This window comes from Bos mutus, chromosome 14 (assembly GCF_027580195.1).
Source record: "Bos mutus isolate GX-2022 chromosome 14, NWIPB_WYAK_1.1, whole genome shotgun sequence".
Lineage (NCBI taxonomy): Eukaryota > Metazoa > Chordata > Mammalia > Artiodactyla > Bovidae > Bos > Bos mutus.
Window position 1 is genome coordinate 4,732,598 of NC_091630.1, and position 20,309 is coordinate 4,752,906.

A 20,309-nucleotide genomic window follows, 5' to 3' on the forward strand; every position below is an offset into this window, starting at 1 on the left:
AATGTTATAGTAAGTTATGCTAAGTGAGGACTTCCCTGGTAGCTCAGTTGGTAAAGAATCTGCCTACAATGCTGGAGACCCCAGTTCAATCCCTGAGTCAGGAAGATCCACTGGAGAAGGGGTAGGCTACCCACTCCAGTATTCTTGAGCTTCCCTGGTGACTCAGCTGGTAAAGAATCCACCTGCAATGAGGGAGACTTGGGTTGGCTTAAAACTCAACATTCAGAAAATGAAGATCATGGCATCTGGTCCCATCACTTCATGGCAAATTGATGGGGAAAAAATGGAAACAGTGGTGGACTTTATTTTCTTGGGCTCCAAAATCACTGCAGCCATGAAAGTAAAGGATGCTCCTTGGAAGAAAAGCTATGACCAACCTAGACAGCATATTAGAAAGCAGAGACATTATTTTGCCAACAAAGGTCCATTCCGTCAAAGCTGTGGTTTTTCCAGCAGTCACGTGTGGGTGTGAGAGTTAGACCATAAAAAAAGCTGAGCGCCGAAGAATTGATACTTTTGATCTGTGGTGTTGGAGAAGACTCTTGAGAATCCCTTGGACAGCACGGAAATCCTAAATCAGTTCTGAATACTCATTGGAAGGATTGATGCTGAAGCTGAAACTCCAATACTTTGGCCACTTGATGCGAAGAACGGACTCATTGGAAAAGACCCTGATGCTGCAAAAGATTGTAGACAGGAGAAGCAGGGGATGACAGAGGATGAGATGATTGAATGGCATCACCAACTCAGTGAGTTTGAGTAAGCTCCAGAAAGCTGTAGTCCATAGGGTTGCAAAGAGTTGGACACAACTGAGGGACTGAACTGAACTTAGGCTAAGTGAAGGGAGCAAATCACAGAAAATTATATTGTATGATCCTGTTTTGTGTGATATTCTGACAAAGGCAGAGATACAAAGGCAGAAATGAAATTAGTTACCAGGGACTGAAGACAAGAGAAGACTGATTTACATAGGGACACAGTGATTTGAGTGATGAAAATGTTCTTCATCTCCATTGTAAGGGTAACATAACCATATATGTTTGTTAAAGCACATCAAGTTCTATGTATATATTTTCTATACAGAAAATATATAATTTTGTTGTTGTTCAGTCACTCAGTCATATCCAACTCTTTGTGACCCCATGGACTGCAGCGTATCGGGCTTCCCTGTCCTTCACCATCTCCCAGAACTTGCTCAAACTCATGTCCATCAAGTCAGTGATGCCATCCAATCATCTCATCCTCTATCGTCCCCTTCTGCTCCAGCCTTCAATCTTTCCCAGCATCAGGGTCTTTTCTAATGAGTTGGCTCTTCACATCAAGTGGCCACAATATTGGAGCTTCAGCTTCAACATCATTTCTTCCAGTGAATATTCAGGATTGATTTCCTTTAGGGTTGACTAATTTGATCTGTCTGCAGTCCAAAGGAAAATATAATAAAACTATAAGTTTTAATAGATAATTCTTGTAATGACATTTTATCTGTTTAAAAACACTTTAGTAGGTAATGACAGTTTATATTATTAAGCACATGCAGAGACACGAAGGTGTGATCAAGCTTGCCAGGATAAGGAACAGGAAGAAGGCTCCTGCAACTAGAGCGTAGCAAATGATGGATTGATGTGCTAAGAAAAGAGGTGGGAAAGTAGGCAAAGTCAGATCACATAGAGCTTCATAAGCAGGGTGAGAAATTGGCATATTATTCGAAGAACAGTAGGAGGCCATTGAAAGGCTTTAAACCAGTAAGTACTTAATCTAATCCATCTGCTTAAAGAATCACTGGCTGCTGAGTGGGTGAAGAAGAATGAAGTTTAGTAGGACAGGAGCTAAAGGCCAGTGGCTAGTTAGAAAGCTGTTTCCGTGGTCTGGGTGTGAGGTTGGGGGCCTTGGACTAGCATGGAAATAGTGTAGAGGGGCAAATACATGAAGTCTACACGTGGGGTTCATAGAGTTTGCCGATAGACTGAGATGAGGAAGTGAAGGGAAGAGGAATCAAAAGGCATTTTAAGAGTTTTCTTTCTAATAATGAGTGGATGATGGTGCTATTTCCTGACATGGGAAAGATTGGAGCAGGGCTAAGAATTGTGGATTCTCAAATTTGAGAACCTCGTAAGGTATATGTGTGTGTGTGTATGTGTAGGGATAAGAATTAAGGATTCTGTCTTAAATTTGAAAACCTCATTGGAGGGGGGTGTGTGTGTGTGATCTGCAGTTTGGGGGTAGGGCATCATGGTGGGTGTTGTAGATTCGGGACTTCAGTGGTGTTTGTTGCCATGACTCTGGGAGATTCTGAGAGTCTGTGGCTAGAGGAGGAGGACCTGCAATGAGCCCCCAGGGGCACTTTAAAATTGAAACATAAAAGGGACGTGAAGTTGCAACTTAAGAGAAATAACAGGTAACAGGGAACTGGAACTCGGAAATGTGATGGTGAATTGAGAAGAAATGTTGAGTACGCATAAGAATACATGACAGGCAATCTGATCTTGTAGTGAGTGGTCAAAGAAGACTTCTGAGGGTGTGACAGATGAACAGAAGTTAGTGATAAAGCCTATGAAGAAAATAAAAGAGGCAGCTCTGTAAAAAAGATAAGTAGAAGTTAGCAAGAAACAAAGATCATTGAGGAGAAAAGAGTATTCCAGTCAGGTTGAAGAAATGGAAGGAAAAAAAGAAAGGTGAGTCCTTTTACATTATTATCAATAGTGTTAGTATAGTACTATAATGGTCTTCCAGAATCCCCTGCAATGCGGAAGATCTGGGTTCGATCCCTGGGTCAGGAAGATCCCCTGGAGGAGGGCATGGCAACCTCTCCAGGACTCTTGCCTGGAGAATCCCATGGACAGAGGAACCTGGTAGGCTACAGTCCATGGGGTCACAAAGAGTTGAACACAACTGAGCAATTAAGCATGGTACTATATTGTGTACTTATGCTTTTATTATCATGTTAGGGCAGTTTTTGTATTAATTTTTATATTTTTTTTCCTATTTGTGTTAATGTTTTCAAATAACTAGAAGTTTGTGTATTTATGAATGGAGAGTACTAAGCCAGGCAAAATTCGAAAACTAAGACCTTCAGTGGAGCAGAGTAAAGAGGTCCTTTTGAAAGAATGGCCCTTCTGAAAGAAGGGAAGCTAGGGCCTGCCACCGTGGGTGATTCTCCTCTCATTGAGGGGTGCTCCTCCTCTCATTGAGGGGTGCTCCTGGAGGTTTTGACTGCCTCACTGCTGCTGCTACTGCTGCTAAGTTGCTCCAGTCGTGTCCGACTCCGTGCGACCCCATAGACAGCAGCCCACCAGGCTCCGCCATCCCTGGGATTCTCCAGGCAAGAACACTGAAGTGGGTTGCCATTTCCTTTTCCAATGCATGAAAGTGAAAGGTGAAAGTGAAGTCGCTCAGTCGATTCCGACTCTCAGTGATCCCATGGACTGCAGCCTACCAGGCTCCTCCGTCCATGGGATTTTCCAGGCAAGAGTACTGGAGTAGGGTGCTATTGCCTTCTCCGTGACTGCCTCACAATCTTGGGTTAAACCTTGCTCAGCACACTCAGTTTTGAGTAAAACTCTGACCCCTGTGCACCGCAGCTGAAGTGCAGGCCGGCCAGGAGCTGTGCTGGCACCAGAAGCCTCTACTTCGAACCTAGTTTCTGACATCACCTTGCTCTAGATGCGTTTATGTGAGAAACGTTACCAGGGAACTAAATCAAAGGGATGATATTGGTGTTTATTTTATACTCAACCCAATAAAATTGGAGTATTAGCTTATGTCTGATAATTTAAAAAGGTGTGTTGGTTGAGAACTTGGAAGCCATTGCCTTATTCTTATTCTCATAAAAGTGCATGGGCCTGGGGAGGCCCATTTTTTTGTTGGAGGAGAACCAGAGCCTAGGTATCCCGAGCTCTGGCCTCGAGAGATGCCAAACCCTCGTTTCTTCAAAATAGCAGCTCACTTTGCTAATACCCTGTTCGTTGGCTAGCTCTTTGCAACAGAGTCTTATTAATGCAGCTCCTTTGCCTCTTTAAATAAAATGAATATGAAAGTTATTTTTAATTAGCTGTTAGAAAAATGACTGCTGTGACATCACAAGAGTGTTGTTTGTATTGTAGGTTTGATGCCTCTTCATGGAATTAAACATAAACTTAGATATATTGACCTGCACAGTAACTGTATCGACAGTATCCATCACCTACTTCAGTGTACGGTAGGATTACACTTCTTGACTAATCTTATTTTGGAAAAAAATGGAGAGGATAATCCTGTCTGTCATTTACCAGGTATGAACGATTCACTTAATACTTTTTATAACAGTGATATTAAAAGCTTCTTTATTTTCTGCATCTACTATCTATGACCTCCTTGAATTTGTCTTAAACTTTGCAGTTTCATATTTTTGGAAGAATATAATTACACATAAATTATTAAGATTAAATTACTGTTAAAAGAGGGATACAAGCTGAAGAGATAAGATTGTATTTAGACAGTTTTATATTTAATAAATGATGCTTCAAAATTAAATTGTGTTAATGATATATCCTTATAGTATAATGCTGCTGCTGCTGCTGTATGTCGCTTCAGTCCTGTCCAACTGTGCGACCCCAAAGATGGCAGCCCACCAGGCTCCCCCGTCCCTGGGATTCTCCAGGCAAGAACACTGGACTGGGTTGCCATTTCCTTCCCCAATGCATGAAAGTGAAAAGTGAAAGTGAAGTCACTCAGTCGTATCCAACTCTTAGCGACCCCATGGACTGCAGCCTATCAGGCTCCTCCATCCAATGGATTTTCCAGGCAAGAGTACTGGAGTGGGGTGCCATTGCCTTCTCTGATAGTATAATACTGAGCAACCATAAAAAAAAAAGAATATAGAATCTCTATAGCTATTGATAGTTATCTCCAAGATATACCACTGTTAAGAGAAAAAAAAGCAAGCAAGTTGCAAAGCAGTGTGTATAATAGACTACTATTTGTGTTCAGAGGATAACTGTGTGTGTTTGCTGACTATACATATAAAATAGCTAGAAGGATTCACAAAAAGCTGATAATAATAATTAGCTTCAGTATTTGGTGGGTAGGGATCAGGAAATATGCAAAGGGCAGCTGAAAATCAGGAAATGTTAGAAAAACTTTTTACTGTCTTCTGAATTTTACACCATGTGAATGTCTTAAATTATTAATAAGTAATGATTTTTTTAAGAAGAAAGCTTAAACTTCATATGATGTATAGAAGATGCTACTGAAATGCCATTTGATCTAATTGGAAATCATTGAGATCCGTGAAGATAAAGTGGACCAGACTGCCATTTCTAGAACTCATTTATCTCAAATTGCTTAACCTAACATCTGCTGGATCATGGAAAAAAGCAAGAGAGTTCCAGAAAAACATCTATTTCTGCTTTATTGACTATGCCAAAGCCTTCGACTGTGTGAATCACAATACACTGTGGAAAATTCTGAAAGAGATGGGAATACCACCTGACCTGCCTCTTGAGAAATCTGTATGCAGGTCAAGAAGCAACAGTTAGAACTGGACATGGAACAACAGACTGGTTCCAAATAGGAAAAGGAGTATGTCAAGGCTGTATATTGTCACCCTGCTTATTTAACTTATATGCAGAGTACATCATGAGAAATGCTGGACTGGAAGAAACACAAGCTGGAATCAAGATTGCTGGGAGAAATATCAATAACCTCAGATATGCAGATGACACCACCCTTATGGCAGAAAGTGAAGAGGAACTCAAAAGCCTCTTGATGAAAGTGAAAGTGGAGAGTGAAAAAGTTGGCTTAAAGCTCAGCATTCAGAAAACGAAGATCATGGCATCCGGTCCCATCACTTCATGGGAAATAGATGGGGAAACAGTGGAAACGGTGTCAGACTTTATTTTTTGGGACTCTAAAATCACCGCAGATGGTGACTGCAGCCATGAAATTAAAAGACGCTTATTCCTTGGAAGGACAGTTATGACCAACCTAGATAGCATATTCAAAAACAGAGACATTACTTTGCCAACAAAGGTCCGTCTAGTCAAGGCTATGGTTTTTCCTGTGGTCATATGTGGATGTGAGAGTTGGACTGTGAAGAAGGCTGAGCGCCAAAGAATTGATGCTTTTGAACTGTGGTGTTGGAGAAGACTCTTGAGAGTCCCTTGGACTGCAAGGAGATCCAACCAGTCCATTCTGAAGGAGATCAGCCCTGGGATTTCTTTGGAAGGAATGATGCTAAAGCTGAAACTCCAGTACTTTGTCCACCTCGTGCGAAGAGTTGACTCATTGGAAAAGACTCTGATGCTGGGAGGGATTGGGGGCAAGAGGAGAAGGGGACGGCAGAGGATGAGATGGCTGGATGGCATCACTGACTTGATGGACATGAGTCTGAGTGAACTCCGGGAGTTGGCAGTGGACAGGGAGGCCTGGCGTGCTGTGATTCATGGGGTCACAAAGAGTCAGACATGACTGAGCGACTGAACTGAACTGAACTGAACAATAAGATTCAAACGTAGAATATGAACATACATTCTTAAAATCTTTTCGGATAGAAGTTGGCTGAAGAGGCTCTAGTCTCATTAATACGCAGTTATAAGAAGGCTTTTCCCAGAATGGAAACCTGTTTTGATAGTTTTACTTTGCAGAAGAATATGTTAGGTTTGAGATCACCTGTTTTCCTCAGCCCACATAATAATAGAATCTCCCTGAAAATCAGAACAGATTTCTGTTTGGGAGGGAAATCCTTTTCTTAGAAGAAAACCTTATCCCTAAGACAATTTATTTTCCTTTACTAACCCACAAGCTGGATTTATTTTTTTCTAATAATCTCATCTCTAGAGCCTCTAGTTCCAATAGTTTGAACCCTTGCTTTTCACTTTCTTTCCTAGACAAGGTGTTTCTCTGAACACAGTTGCCCACTCCCCAGAGTTATTTGTTACTGAAATTACTTTTCTTTCCTTAAAATTTCTAATGTTAATTTGCTAGACTTCTTTCTTTTGGAGTTTTTCCCAACCACTTTACTTGCAGTTGAGCAAAATTAATTAAAGCATTTTTGTTAGCCTAAAAACCAAATTAATGTTCATTTGCCAGATTTTTCCTATTTAATTGTACTTAAGGAAGATGATCATATTCTTAAATACTCAATAGATTGACTATTTTCATCCTAGTTATATGTAAGAGGAGAAAGTGGAAATGTTTAAGGTAGTTAATACTTATAGACTCACTAGCAAAATTTTGATCTCTGATTGTTATTCTTAACATCCTGATTTACATGTGTACTAGTTGTATTACAGATAAGGAAGAGGTATGTTTGGCCTCCTGTCTAGAGTACATTGCCACTTGTTTCGTGCATTTATACCTTTAAGGCAGTTTTATGAACAATGCAGAAATGATACTAACTTTCTGATTTCATCAGGATGATTGTTTGGAGGGATTTGGGCATAATGTTTTGTTTGTTCTGTATTTAATGATTGCACACTGGAGAAGATGAGTAGATTTTGTTAGTTTATTAGTTCCATTCCAGGACTAATTTTATCATTCAGGTGATATATGTGGTAGCTGATAAGTTTACTTTATTCTAAACGTAATTAACCTTTTTTTTATGCTTGAGTTTTCATTTGAATGATTTGTTTCCAAGGATACAGAGCAGTTATGCTCCAGACTTTGCCACAGCTCAGAATCCTAGATTGTAAGAACATATTTGGTGAGCCAATAAATATGGCAGAAATAAACTCATCGCACCTACAGTGCTTCGAAGGTCTTTTGGATAATTTAGTTTCTTCTGAGTCTCCCCTAAATATAAGTGAAGATGAGGTATAGTACTGTTTTGTTTATTCTAATGTAAGGGTGTTTTCACATTTTAATAAATATAAATGTGAAGGGTTCTGGTTTGCCTCCATGTCCCAGATCACTGACGGGATGCCAGTGGCGCCCCCCGTCGGCGACACAGTGCCCTTGGATCAGTTTCCAAGCACACCGACAGACACCGGTTTGACATCGCTCATGTCTGTGTGTCCCTCTTCTGAGCCAGAGAAAGTGAATCATGAAAATGATCTTCAGAATGAGATGAAACTGCAGAAATTAGATGATCAAATTTTACAGCTTCTCAGTGAAGTAAGTATTTTTCCTGCTTTTCTAAGCAGTGTGTTTGTTGAAGAAAGAGATTAAGAAAATGGGCAATAAAATTGCATACAAGCTGACCAACCAGAAACAATCTATATTTCTGGCATTGGTGTGTATGTTTATCTTTTTCCTTTAAAATTGTATTGTCTTGTAGTACTAGTAGTAACACACTTTTTTCACTCATTTTCCTCAAGGATCTTCTTCAAATCTTATGTAATTCATTGGGTGTTCTGCTGTACTTCACATTGGTTCCATCCATCTACCTTTTACTTCAAATAAACAGAACTCTTTGGATTCAGTGCTTACTAACACAGAGGATGTCTGAGCAACTTCTGGCCTCTACTTTCTCTTCAGTTGTTTTTATAATCAAAACCACTTCTAGAATTTACAGCTAAGTGGCAAGTTAAAATTCCTGCTTCGATTCCTGAGAGCGGGTAATAGAAAACGCTTATATGATTATGGTTCACTGGTTTGTAATAATTGTGAACTCTTATCTTTAACACTAGCAATGCTTAATAAACATGAAATCTACCTTAAGTGAGTACGTGTATAAGACTGTAAGGATCCCATGTGCCAGAAATCCCTGGAGGCTTCAGCTTGGGCCAAGAGGTAGATCAGAGGAAAGCTGGGACGGGAGTGCTGGCAGATGCATTCCTTGGCATCACTGGTAACACCCTACTGAGCTAGTAGGACCTTCATCTCCTCAGAGCTCATCTTCCATCTTTTCCAATGGCCAACTCTTCTGCCTGTGTCAGAGCTTAGATTTAAGCTTAACATCCTCATTCGAAGTGAACTTTTCAGCTTCTCTTAGGCCATCCTCATTTCATCCTCACGACACTTCAGTCAAGTAGATAAGGATTAATATATTGTTGTTAAATAGAATAGAAACTCAGTTTATTTGAGTCCTTTATTTTAGTGAGGCAGAGTTGAACTTCAAACTCAAATGTCCTAAGATCCACTCTGGTATCCTTTCTGCAGTCATATGTCTCACTCAGTGATAATTCTTCCTACTTTATGACTGAGAATAGGAGTCTAGTTCGTGGGGGCGGGAGAGGATAATTTATTGCTATGCATATAAAAAATGTTTAAGAGAAGGACCTCTTTTGTGCAGTGCTGTGCTTAGTTGCTTAATAATGTCCGACTGTGTGACCCCATGGACTGTAGCCTGCTACGTTCCACTATCCATGGGGATTCTCCAGGCAGTAATATCAGAGTGGGTTGCCATGCCCTCCAAGGGATCTTCCCAACCCAGGGATCGAGCCCAGGTCTCCCACATTGCAGGTGGATTCTTGACTATCTGAGCCACCAGGGAAGCCCAAAAATACTAGAGTGGGTAGCCTATCCCTTCTCCAGGGGAACTTCTGATCCAGGAATCAAACCCACATCTCCTGCATTGCATGCTGATTCTTTACCAGCTAAGCTGCCAGGGAAGCCCTTCTTTTTTACTACCTTACTGTAAAGGGTAAACATACAATTTGAATTTCAATTGATATATACACTTAAATTATAAGTAAAGTCATAAAGTTACTGAAAATGTGCTATAATATAGTGATAGTTATTCTTCCTAATTATTGTACTTTAATTATTATACTAATTGTGAGAATTCTTTCTGTGAAAGACTGCTTTGTCTTTAGGTTTTCATTTTTCAACACCATTTTATTATGAACGTTTTAAAACTTAGAGCAATATAAGAGACTTTCTTAGTGAATGCCAGTATATCCACCAATTAGATTCCACTATCAATGTTTTACTGTATTTATTTCATCATATGTGTATCCATTTATCAAACTATTATTCTATGACACATTTCAAAGTGAACTATACATGTCAGTATTCTTCCCACTGTAAATATTTAAGCCTGTGTATCTATAGAGTTCAGTGTTTTTTTAAAAGTATTTACATTTACTTTTTTTTTTTTTAACTTTTGATGTAAAATAGAGATGTTTGTATTCTCTGAATTGGCTCTACAATTCTCTAAATTGCCTGTTAACGCAATTAACAGGCAATCAGTCTGATTTTGGTGTTGACCATTTGGTGATTTCATATGTGGAGGTGTCTCTTGTGTTGTTGGAAAAAGGTGTTTGCTCTGACCAGTGCGTTCTCTTGACAGAACTCCTGTTAGCCTTTGCCCTGCTTCATTTTGTACTCCAGGGACAAGCTTGTGTGTTACTCCAGGTATCTCTTGACTTCGTACTTTTCATTCCAATCCCCTGTGATGAAAAGGACATCTTTTATTAGTGTTAGTTCTAGAAGATCTTGTAGGTCTTCATAGAACAGATCAACTTCAGCTTCTTCAGCATTAGTGGTTGGGGCATAGACCTGGATTATTGTAATGTTGAATGTTTTGCCCTGGAAGTGAACCAAGATCATTCTGTTGTTTTTGAGATCGCACCCAAGTACAGCATTTTGGACTCTTGTTGACTATGAGGACTACTCCATTTCTTCTAAGGAATTCTTGCCCATTCCCTTCCATTTTAGTTCCTAATTCCTAAGATGTTGAGATTCACTCTTGCCATCTCTTGCTTGACTACGTCCAACTTGGTTTGGACCTAACGTGGACCTCAACATGGACCTAACATTCCAGGTTCCTATGAAATACCATTTTTTATAGCATCAGACTTCACTTTGACCCCCAGACACATCCATGACTGAGCATCATTTCCCCTTGGCCCAGCCGCCTCATTCTGTCTGGAGCTGTTAGTAATTGCCCTCCACTCTTCCCAGTAGCATATTCGACACCTTCCGCCTTGGAGGGGCTCGTCATCCAGTGTCATATCTTTTTGGCTTTTCACAGTGTGTCATGGTATTCTCGTGTCAAGAAAACTGGAGTGGTTTGCCCTTCCCTCCTCCAGTGGACCACACTTGTCAGAACTCTTCACTGTGACCCATCCAACTTGGGTGGCCCTGCGCGGCCCAGGGCTTCCTTGAGTTACACCAGGCCCTTTGCCACAGCAGGGCTGTGATCCAGGAAGGGAACTGAGCAGCAGCAGTAACAATGCGTGTTGCCCAGACTTCCAGGGAGGTAAACAGCACTGTCGTCTTAGAATGTTCCCTCACGCTGCTGCTCGCAGGCAGTCCTCTTCTGCATTCCACCCCCATCCCCACCGCACAGTCACTTTTCTCGTGTTTTTTACCATATGTTATTTAATACTTCTTCCGGAACCTAATGTAAATGTAATTTTACAGCGTGTAACACTTTTGTGTAAGGCCTCTTTCACTCAGCATAACCTTGAAATCAGTCTGTTATTATGTGTACCGGTAGTTTGTTTTTATTGCTATGTAGTATTCTGTTGTATGAGTATTCTAAAGTTTATTTTTCCGTTATCTCTATTGATATGCCACTGAATTCCTTCCAGGTTTGTGAATAAAACTGAACAATACAGTGCAAGTCTTTTTGTGAACTTATGTCTCCATTTCTTTTCAGTGAATAGCCTAGAACCAGACTTTCTAGATGACAGGGTAGGTGTTTGTTTAGTTAAATAACACGCTGCCCGTGCTTTCCCAAGGTGGGTGTTCACTTCACGCCCACCAGCAATGTGTGACTGTCCAGTTGTTCCACATACTCAGCAGGGTTTATTGTCAGCATTGATCTTATTTTATCCATTCTAGTGAGCATATACAGGTATTAATTATAATTTTAATTTGGATTTCACTGATGAATGGTGATGTTAAGCACTTTTTCGTGTGCTTATTGAATTTTTTGTGAAGTGTTGAAAAATCTTGCCCATATTTTTATTGAGTTAGTCTATTACTGGGTTATAAGAATATTTTGTATCTTGAATGCTAATGTTTTGTCAGATACCTGTGAATTGCATGTTCATTTCCTTAATGGTCTATTGGTAAGTAGCAATTTTAATTTTACTGATTTTTTTGGGTCTATTTGTGGATTTGTCTATTTCCTGGCATTCTCTCAACATTTGCTTTTTATATTTTAAAGCTCTATATTTCTAAGCACATACACATTTATGGCTACTTTTTTTTCCTAATGAACTGACCCCTTTTATCATTCTTAAATGTACATTTATGTCTTTCCTCAATTTTGGAATTTTTGGACATCATTGCTTCAAATATTTTCCTGTCCCATTCTCTTTCCTCTTTTTTCAAATTTCACTTAGGCCTTTTGATGTATCCCACGGTCCCCTGCGGCTCTGTACATTTTATTAAATTTTTCCTCTGTGTTCTTCATATTGAATAATTTCACTGAGCTATCTTCAAGTTTACATATTCTTTCTTTTATCATCTCATTCTCTGTAGTGTGGCAGTCAGTTTTTACTTCAGACATTGTATTTTTTCAGTTGTAAAATTTCCATTTTTTAAATAATTTTTACTTTTCTGCTGAATTTTCTTTTCATTCATGATAAGCATTTTTTATATCATTGAGCATAGTTATGATCAGTATTGTAAAGTTCTTCTCTGTTTATTTTAACATTTAGGTCTCTGAGGTTAGGTCTCTGTTGATTGCCATTTCTCTTAAGAATAGGTCATATTTTCCTGGTTCTTCCTGTTGTGAGTAATTTTGGATTTTGTCCTGGACAGAGTGAGTGTCATTTTGTGAAGACTTTAGATGCTGCTATAGGCCTCCAAAGAGTGTTAATAATTTTGTTACAGCAAGCATTTAGTTTGCTTTGATTTAACTGCTGCTCTTTTGAATCCTTTACTGAACTTCCTATTCCATACTTTCTAATTCTTCAGACTCAAAAGTTTGTGGTTTTTCCACTTGAGTTTTAAGACTCCCTGCATAGTGGCAATTGTGGTATGTTCATAGGCTAAAAACCATAAGGCAGAAACAATTAATTCTGGTCATTTTTTCAAGGGTCAGCTCTTCTTTAGAATAAGCCTGCTCTTGTTCACTTTCCAGGATCTCTAAGTAGTTTTTGTTTTATTTGTATTTCTGCCCTGGTTTGTAACTGTGATCTTGGGAGAATCAAATCGCATGGGATCATACTTGTCCATACTAGAAGCTGAATCCCTTGTCTTTAGTTGCAAACATACCTATTTTATAAATCCTTAAACTTGTAAAAAGTTTTAACATTTTAGAAAACGTCAAATTATATTTTTTTACCAAAATGAACTTTTAAAATACTTTGTTGTTGTTGTTTTTTATTCTAGACTTCTAATTCTATAATAGATAATGTTCCTGAGAAAGATCCCAGACCAAAAAGAGACACAGATGTGACTTCTGAAAGTGACTATGGAAACAGAAAAGAATGTAGTAAGAAAACTTCTCGAAGATCAAAAATCCCCTATTATTCCAAAACTATTCAGACTATTAAACACCACAGTAAAAACAGCAGTACTTTTATAAGGTACTTCTTTTTTTGTTCTAGAAATTCAGATAAGACACACAGACGTTTATACTCCCGACTCCTTCCTTAAAGCTGCCTCGTGGTCTTATTTTTTTTACTTTCCTAATGTCAAAGATTTGACTTTTCAGCCTTGCCAGCTCAGGTTTGGTCAGTATATTCATATACATTTGTATAAAAGGATCTCTTTATGCTAGATTGTCATTACCTAAGTTGTAAAAATTATAAGTGTCATACATTTCTTTGGGTTATTAACTGTGTTTTTTATTCGCAGTTGTAATCGTAAAATGAAACCACCTTTCCTTAAAGAATTATATATAAGTTCGTCTTTGCCAAACAATAGTACATTAGAAGAATCAGAAAACCAGAAGACTGAAATAATGAAAGTAAACAATGATGGTCCAGAAGATGCCACTTACCGGGTATAATTTAAGAGATTAAGAAAAATTGAATATGAATAATCTTAGTTTTAAATACAAGTTAGTCCCAGAAAAATAATGCATTTTTTTTTAGCACAAAATATTTTATTGAGGGGATGAAGTTGGGTTATTTTCCCCATCCTGATTTCCAGATTTTGTGTAATGTCACTATTTTTATAATTTTTAAAGGAATGGAAATTACACATTTTAGATCAGATTTTAATGAAATCATTTTGTCATATGCTTCAGAAGGAGAAAATAGGTCTAAATTTTCAAATTCTTCCTAAAACAGTGATTCCTAACTTAGGAGTCTTAGAGTCTTTTAAGTATCTAAGGAAATCTGTAGTCTTCTCAGAGAAACTTTCTTAGAGAAACTCATAAAGTATTTGAGTAATATTTTGAAAATAATTTCAGGGTTTTCATGGACTCTTTTGAAACCCAATTTTGGATGCATGGTTTCCAGATTTAGAGTCATTTAGGAATTTTTAGTACAGATTGACTTATTTTATAATTTTTACTTACTTTCCCTTATTTTACTTGTGAACAACTGGTTATACTTTTCATTGTAAAGTACACTTTACTTCCAATATTATGCTATTGGTTTTGCCCTTTTGTTCTCAGTTATAAAGGCCTTAGTATTTAGAAAGTAGTAATAGTCATTATGACAGTAATACTAGCAGTTAATGTTTATTGAAGGCTTCCCAGGTGGTGCTAGTGGTAAAGAACCTGCCTGCAAGTACAGGAGATGTAACATACGCTGGTTCGATCCCTGGGTCAGGAAGATCCCCTGGAGGAGGGCATGGCAACCCACTCCAGTATTTCTTGCCTAGAGAATCCCAAGGAGAGGAGCCTCGAGGGTTATAGTCCATAGGGTCACAGAGAGTCAGACACGACTGAAGTGACTTAGCACACATTCACACATTCATTGAGTAGTTATTTTATGCCAGGCACTATTCTGCATGCTTTACTTTCATCTTTTGTTTAATTCTCACCGTAGCCCTTTGAGTTAGATACTTTTATTCCCATATTATAAATGAGAAAATTGAGGCAGTGAGAGGCTATGTAACTTTTCTGAGATCACATAACAAATATATTGGTGTATTTTTTAGGCACTTGTCGAGGAACTAGATGAAGAGAGAGAGAAGAGATGGAAAGCTGAACAAACTGAAAAGAAGCTTATGGATTATATTGATGAACTGCATAAACATGCGGATGAAAAAAAAGATATTCGTAGCCAGGCTCTTCTTACTACAGACAGGTAAGGGAAAAGTCTGTACACCTAAGGTTATCTCGGTAGGAGAAAAAAGTGCTGAACTTGGAACTGGAATGCCTTCAATTAGCTGCAGTATGATCGAAAACTATGCATGTGGTTTTAGTTTGAATTGAACTAGTTTTATTTAAAGACTTTGGGCTTTATCAGCTTTTTATATAAACAAAGGATTCAGGATATTAATTTGAGCACTCAAGGTGGGAGATGTCAGATAGATAAAGTATTACAAGTGAAAAACAGGAAAAGCGTAGAGCAGGGATTGGCAGACTTGCTCTGTAAGTGGCAGGTCTGGGCAGACTTTCTCTATAGGTTTTCTGGGTCATAATCAGTCTCTGTGTGCTATTCTCCACAATGAACTTTGGTATCAGATAACCTAAGTTTCTTAATTCTAATGTTTTTATGCAGTCTTATTTCATTTCCCATTTTATCTTTTTTTTTTCTATATTATGTAATACAGGAATGTCTTATTCCAATATGTGAGAATACCACACAGTTTTTCTGAAATGACAATAACTTTTTTCTTCGGTTTCCTGTAGGCAGTTATTTCTAAAGTTATGCTTTTTCTCAAAAGGTTAAAGGTTTTGTCCATGGAGTTTCTTTTGATTTTTATCTCTTCTTACCCTTGAACAAGCACTAGATTTCTAGACTTGGTATTTACCAACAAATAGGCATTAGGAAGTTGCTCTTGGTTCCATTTCCTACCTATGTATACAGTAGATAATCCCCTATCTACAGTCTTCATTGATTAGTAAGTTTGTGTATATGGGCCACAGCCCAATTCCCAGATTCTGTTTATACATATACCTAGTAAAGTTTTGTGGTCCTGATGTGGTATTTTCTAGCAGATTCTCTCATTCTTTGTACCTATGGAATATAAGGAAAATTGCAATACACACCATGTGTTCTATGAAAACCTCTGTAATTAGGCAAACTATGATGCTTTATGCTATTACTAGACAATCCACCACTTAGCCATCAATTTCTTACCTTATATGTTGTGGAAGTTGCTATTCCTGATAGAATAGTAACAATAGAATGGGTAACAGTCCTATAACCACTTAGAAGAAACAGCACTTCTATTTGCAGGAGGTGCACAGGTAGCCAGCATAGTTTAATGATAGATATATACAGACTGTGTGACTTGATGAGCCACAATCAGACAATGAAAGAGAGGGATTTATCTTCCTTTTTCATTTAGTTCTCTTTGCTTATTATTGAAATTCCTCCCAGATTTTGGCATTGTGTTTTCTCTTGTTTAGAGTCGTTTGTAGATGCATCTTTGTTTTACTCTGCTTTGTAAGTATTATCTGCTGCTGCTGCTAAGTCATGTCAGTCATGTCTGACTCTGTGCTACCCCATAGACGGCAGCCCACCAGGCTCCCGTCCCTGGGATTCTCCAGGCAAGAACACTGGAGTGGGTTGCCATTTCCTTCTCCAGTGCATGAAAGTGAAAAGTGAAAGTGAAGTCGCTCAGTCGTGTCCGACTCTTAGCGACCCCATAGACTGTAGCCCACCAGGCTCCTCTGCCCATGGGATTTCCCAGGCAAGAGTACTGGAGTGCGGTGCCATTGCCTTCATGGAATATTAAAGGAAGCTGTGCCTGGGATTGCAAGCCAGATTCTGTTTTGATTGGAAAGCTTTGGACATGCCTCGTCTTTATCCTTCTTTAACCTCTCTGTTGTTGTGTCATGTTTCACATGTTACATATTCATTGTTCTCTTGAAAACTTAGCTTCAGTCTGTTCTGATTCATCTATCCCCCAAAATGGGTTTTGGAGATCAGATCCTCACCAGTCTTCATATTCCCTTATGTGACTTGGTAGGGACTCTGTATTCTTCATACCTACCGATACAGGTCTGACATCTAGGTACCAAGCTATTAGTACATATTATCTCAAAAACTGAGTCTTCTCTATTGTTTCGAGTCCTTAAGTTGTATCTGACTCTTTGTGACCCCATGGACTATAGCCCATCAGGCTCCTCTGTCCATGTGATTTCCTAGGCAAGAATACTGGAGGGGGTTGCCATTTTCTTCTCCAGGGCATCTTCCCAACGCAAGGATCAATTCATGTCTCCTGCATTGGCAGGCGGATTCTTCACCACTGAGCCACCTGAGAGGCCAAATCTTTGATCTCTACTGTGCTTTTAATGGCAAGCCACTTCAGTATTGCCTTGAGAATCCCATGAACAGTATGAAAAGGCAAAAAGATATGACACTGAAAGATGAACTCCCCAGGTCAGTAGGTGCCAATGTGCTACTGGCGATCAGTGGAGAAATGACTCCAGAAAGAATGAAGGGATGGAGACAAAGTGAAAACAACACCCAGCTGTGGATGTGACTGGTGATGGAAGTAAAGTCCAGTGCTGTAAAGAGCAATATTGCATAGGAACCTGGAATGTTGGGTCCATGAATCTAGGCAAATTGGAAGTGGTCAAATAGGAGATGGCAAGAGTGAACATTGACATTTTAAGAATCAGTGAACTAAAATGGACTGAAAGGGAAAATTTAATTCAGATGACCCTTATATCTACTACTGTGGGCAAGAATCCCTTAGAAGAAATGGAGTAGCCCTCATAGTCAACAGAAGACTCTGAAATGCAGTATGGGGTGTAATCTCAAGAATGACAGAATGATCTCTGTTCATTTCCAAGGCAGACCATTCAATATCACGGTAATCCAAGTCTGCCCCAGCCAGTAATGCTAAAGAAGCTAAAGTTGAACGGTTTTATGAAGACCTATAAAACCTAGAACTAACATGCAAAAAAGATGTCCTTTTCATCATAGGGGAATGGAATGCAAAAGTTGGAAGGCAAGAAACACCTGGAGTAACAGGCAAATTTGACCTTGGAGTACAGAATGAAGCAGGGCAAAGGCTAACACAGTTTTCCCAAGAGAACGCACTGGTCATAGCAAACACCCACTTCCAACAACACAAGAGAAGACTCTACACGTGGACATTACCAGATGGTCGACACCAAAGTCAGATTGATTATATTCTTTGAAGCCAAAGATGGAGAAGCTCTATACAGTCAGCAAAAACAAGACAGGGAGCTGATTGTGGCTCAGATCATGAACTTCTTATTGTCAAATTCAGACTTAAATTGAAGAAAGTAGTGGAAACCACTAGACCATTTCAGGTATGACCTAAATCAAATATCTTATGATTTTACAGTGGAAGGGACAAATAGATTCAAGGGATTAGATCTGATAGACAGAGTGCCTGAAGAACTATAGATGGAGGTTCATGACATTGTACAGGAGGCAGTGATCAAGTCCATCCCCAAGAAAAAATAATTCAAAAAAGCAAAATGGTTGTCTGAGGGAGGCCTTACAAATAGCTGGAAAAAAAGAGAAGCTAAAGGAAAATGAGAAAAGGAAAGATATACCCATCTGAATGCAGAGCTCCAAAGAATAGCAGGGAGAGACAAGAAAGCCTTCCTCAGTGATCAGTGCAAGGAAATAGAGGAAAGCAGCAGAATGGGAAAGACTGGAGATCTCTTCAAGAAAATTAGAGATACCAGGGGAACATTTCATGCAAAGATGGGCTCAATAAAGGACAGAAATGGTATGGACCTAACTGAAGCAGAAGATATTAAGAAGAGGTGGCAAGAATACACAGAATAATTATACAAAAAAGATCTTCATGACCCAGATAACATGATGGTGTGATCACTCACCCAGCACCAGACATCCTGGAATGCAAAGTCACATGGGCCTAAGGAAGCATCACTATGAACAAAGCTGGTGGAGGTGTTGGAATTCCAGCTGAGCTATTTCAAATCCTGAAAGATGATGCTGTGAAAATGCTGCACTTAATATGCCAGTGAATTTGGAAAACTCAGCAGTGGCCACAGGACTGGAAAAGGTCAGTTTTCATTCCAATCCCTAAGAAAGGCAATTCCAAAGAATGTCCAAACTACTGCCCAATTGCACTCATCTCACACACTAGGAAAGTAATGCTCAAAATTCTCTAAGCCATGCTTCAACAGTATGTGAACCGTGAACTTCCAGATGTTCAAGATGGATTTAGAAAAGGCAGAGGAACCAGAGATCAAGTTGCCAACCTCCATTGGATCATAGAAAACGCAAGAGAATTCCAGATACCATCTGCTTCTGCTTTATTGTATAACCAAAGCCTTTGACTGTGTAGATCACAACAAACTGGAAAATTCTTAAAGGGATTGGAATACCAGACCACCTGACCTGCCTCCTCAGAAATCTGTATGCAGGTCAAGAAGCAACAGTTAGAACCAGACATGGAACAACAGACTGGTTCCAAATCGGGAAAGGAGTATGTCAAGGCCGTATATTATCACCCTGCTTATTTAATTTATATGCAGAATATATCATGCGTAATGCTGGGCTGGATAAAGCACAAGCCAGAATTAAGATTGCCAAGAGAAGTATCAGTAACGTCAGATATGCGATGACACCACCCTTATGGCAGAAATCAAAGAGGAACTAGAGAGCCTTTTGATGAAAGTGAAAGAGGAGAGTGAAAAAGTTGGCTTAAAACTCAACATATGGAAAACAAAGATCATAGCACCTTGCCCCATCACTTCATGGCAGACAGGTGGGGAAACAATGGAAACAGTGAGAGACTTTATTTTCTTGGGCTCCAAAATCACTGGAGATGGTGACTGCAGCCATGAAATTAAAAGACACTTGCTTCTTGGAAGAAAAGCTATGACCACCCTAGACAACATGTTAAAAAGCAGAGGCATTACTTTACCAACAAAGGTCCGTCTAGTCAAATCTTTGGTTTTTCCAGTAGTCATGTGTGGATGTGAGAGTTGGACCATAAAGAAAGCTGCTGCAGCTAAGTTGCTTCAGTCGTGTCTGACTCTGTGCAACCCCATAGACGGCAGCCCACCAGGCTCCGCCATCCCTGGGACCCTCCAGGCAAGAACACTGGAATGGGTTGCCATTTCCTTCTCCGGTGAATGAAAGTGAAAAGTGAAAGTGAAGTCACTCAGTTGTATCCGACTCTTCGAAACCCCATGGACTGCAGCCTACCAGGCTCCTCCATCCATGGGATTTTCCAGGCAAGAGTTCTGGAGTGGGTTGCCACTGCCTTCTCCAAAAGAAAGCTGAGCGTGGAAGAATTGATACTTTTGAACTGTGGTGTTGGAGAAGACTCTTGTGAGTCCCTTGGATTGCAAGATCCAGCCAGTCAATCCTCAAGGAAATTTAGGATTTCCAATGAATATTCATTGGAAG

At 39.4% G+C, this 20,309-nt stretch overlaps 1 protein-coding gene across 3 annotated transcripts in view; it reads left to right on the plus strand.

Annotated features, from left to right (window-relative positions):
• Nucleotides 1-20,309, plus strand: part of LRRCC1 (leucine rich repeat and coiled-coil centrosomal protein 1) — a 47,577-nt gene that overhangs the window by 5,910 nt on the left and 21,358 nt on the right. For all 3 annotated transcript variants that reach the window (XM_070382903.1, XM_070382902.1, XM_070382904.1), the window contains 6 exons: nt 4,101-4,268; nt 7,613-7,788; nt 7,882-8,088; nt 13,207-13,403; nt 13,675-13,822; nt 14,929-15,077. In XM_070382903.1, the coding sequence (XP_070239004.1) occupies nt 4,101-4,268; nt 7,613-7,788; nt 7,882-8,088; nt 13,207-13,403; nt 13,675-13,822; nt 14,929-15,077 (1,045 nt within the window). The remainder of the gene's footprint in view (nt 1-4,100; nt 4,269-7,612; nt 7,789-7,881; nt 8,089-13,206; nt 13,404-13,674; nt 13,823-14,928; nt 15,078-20,309) is intronic.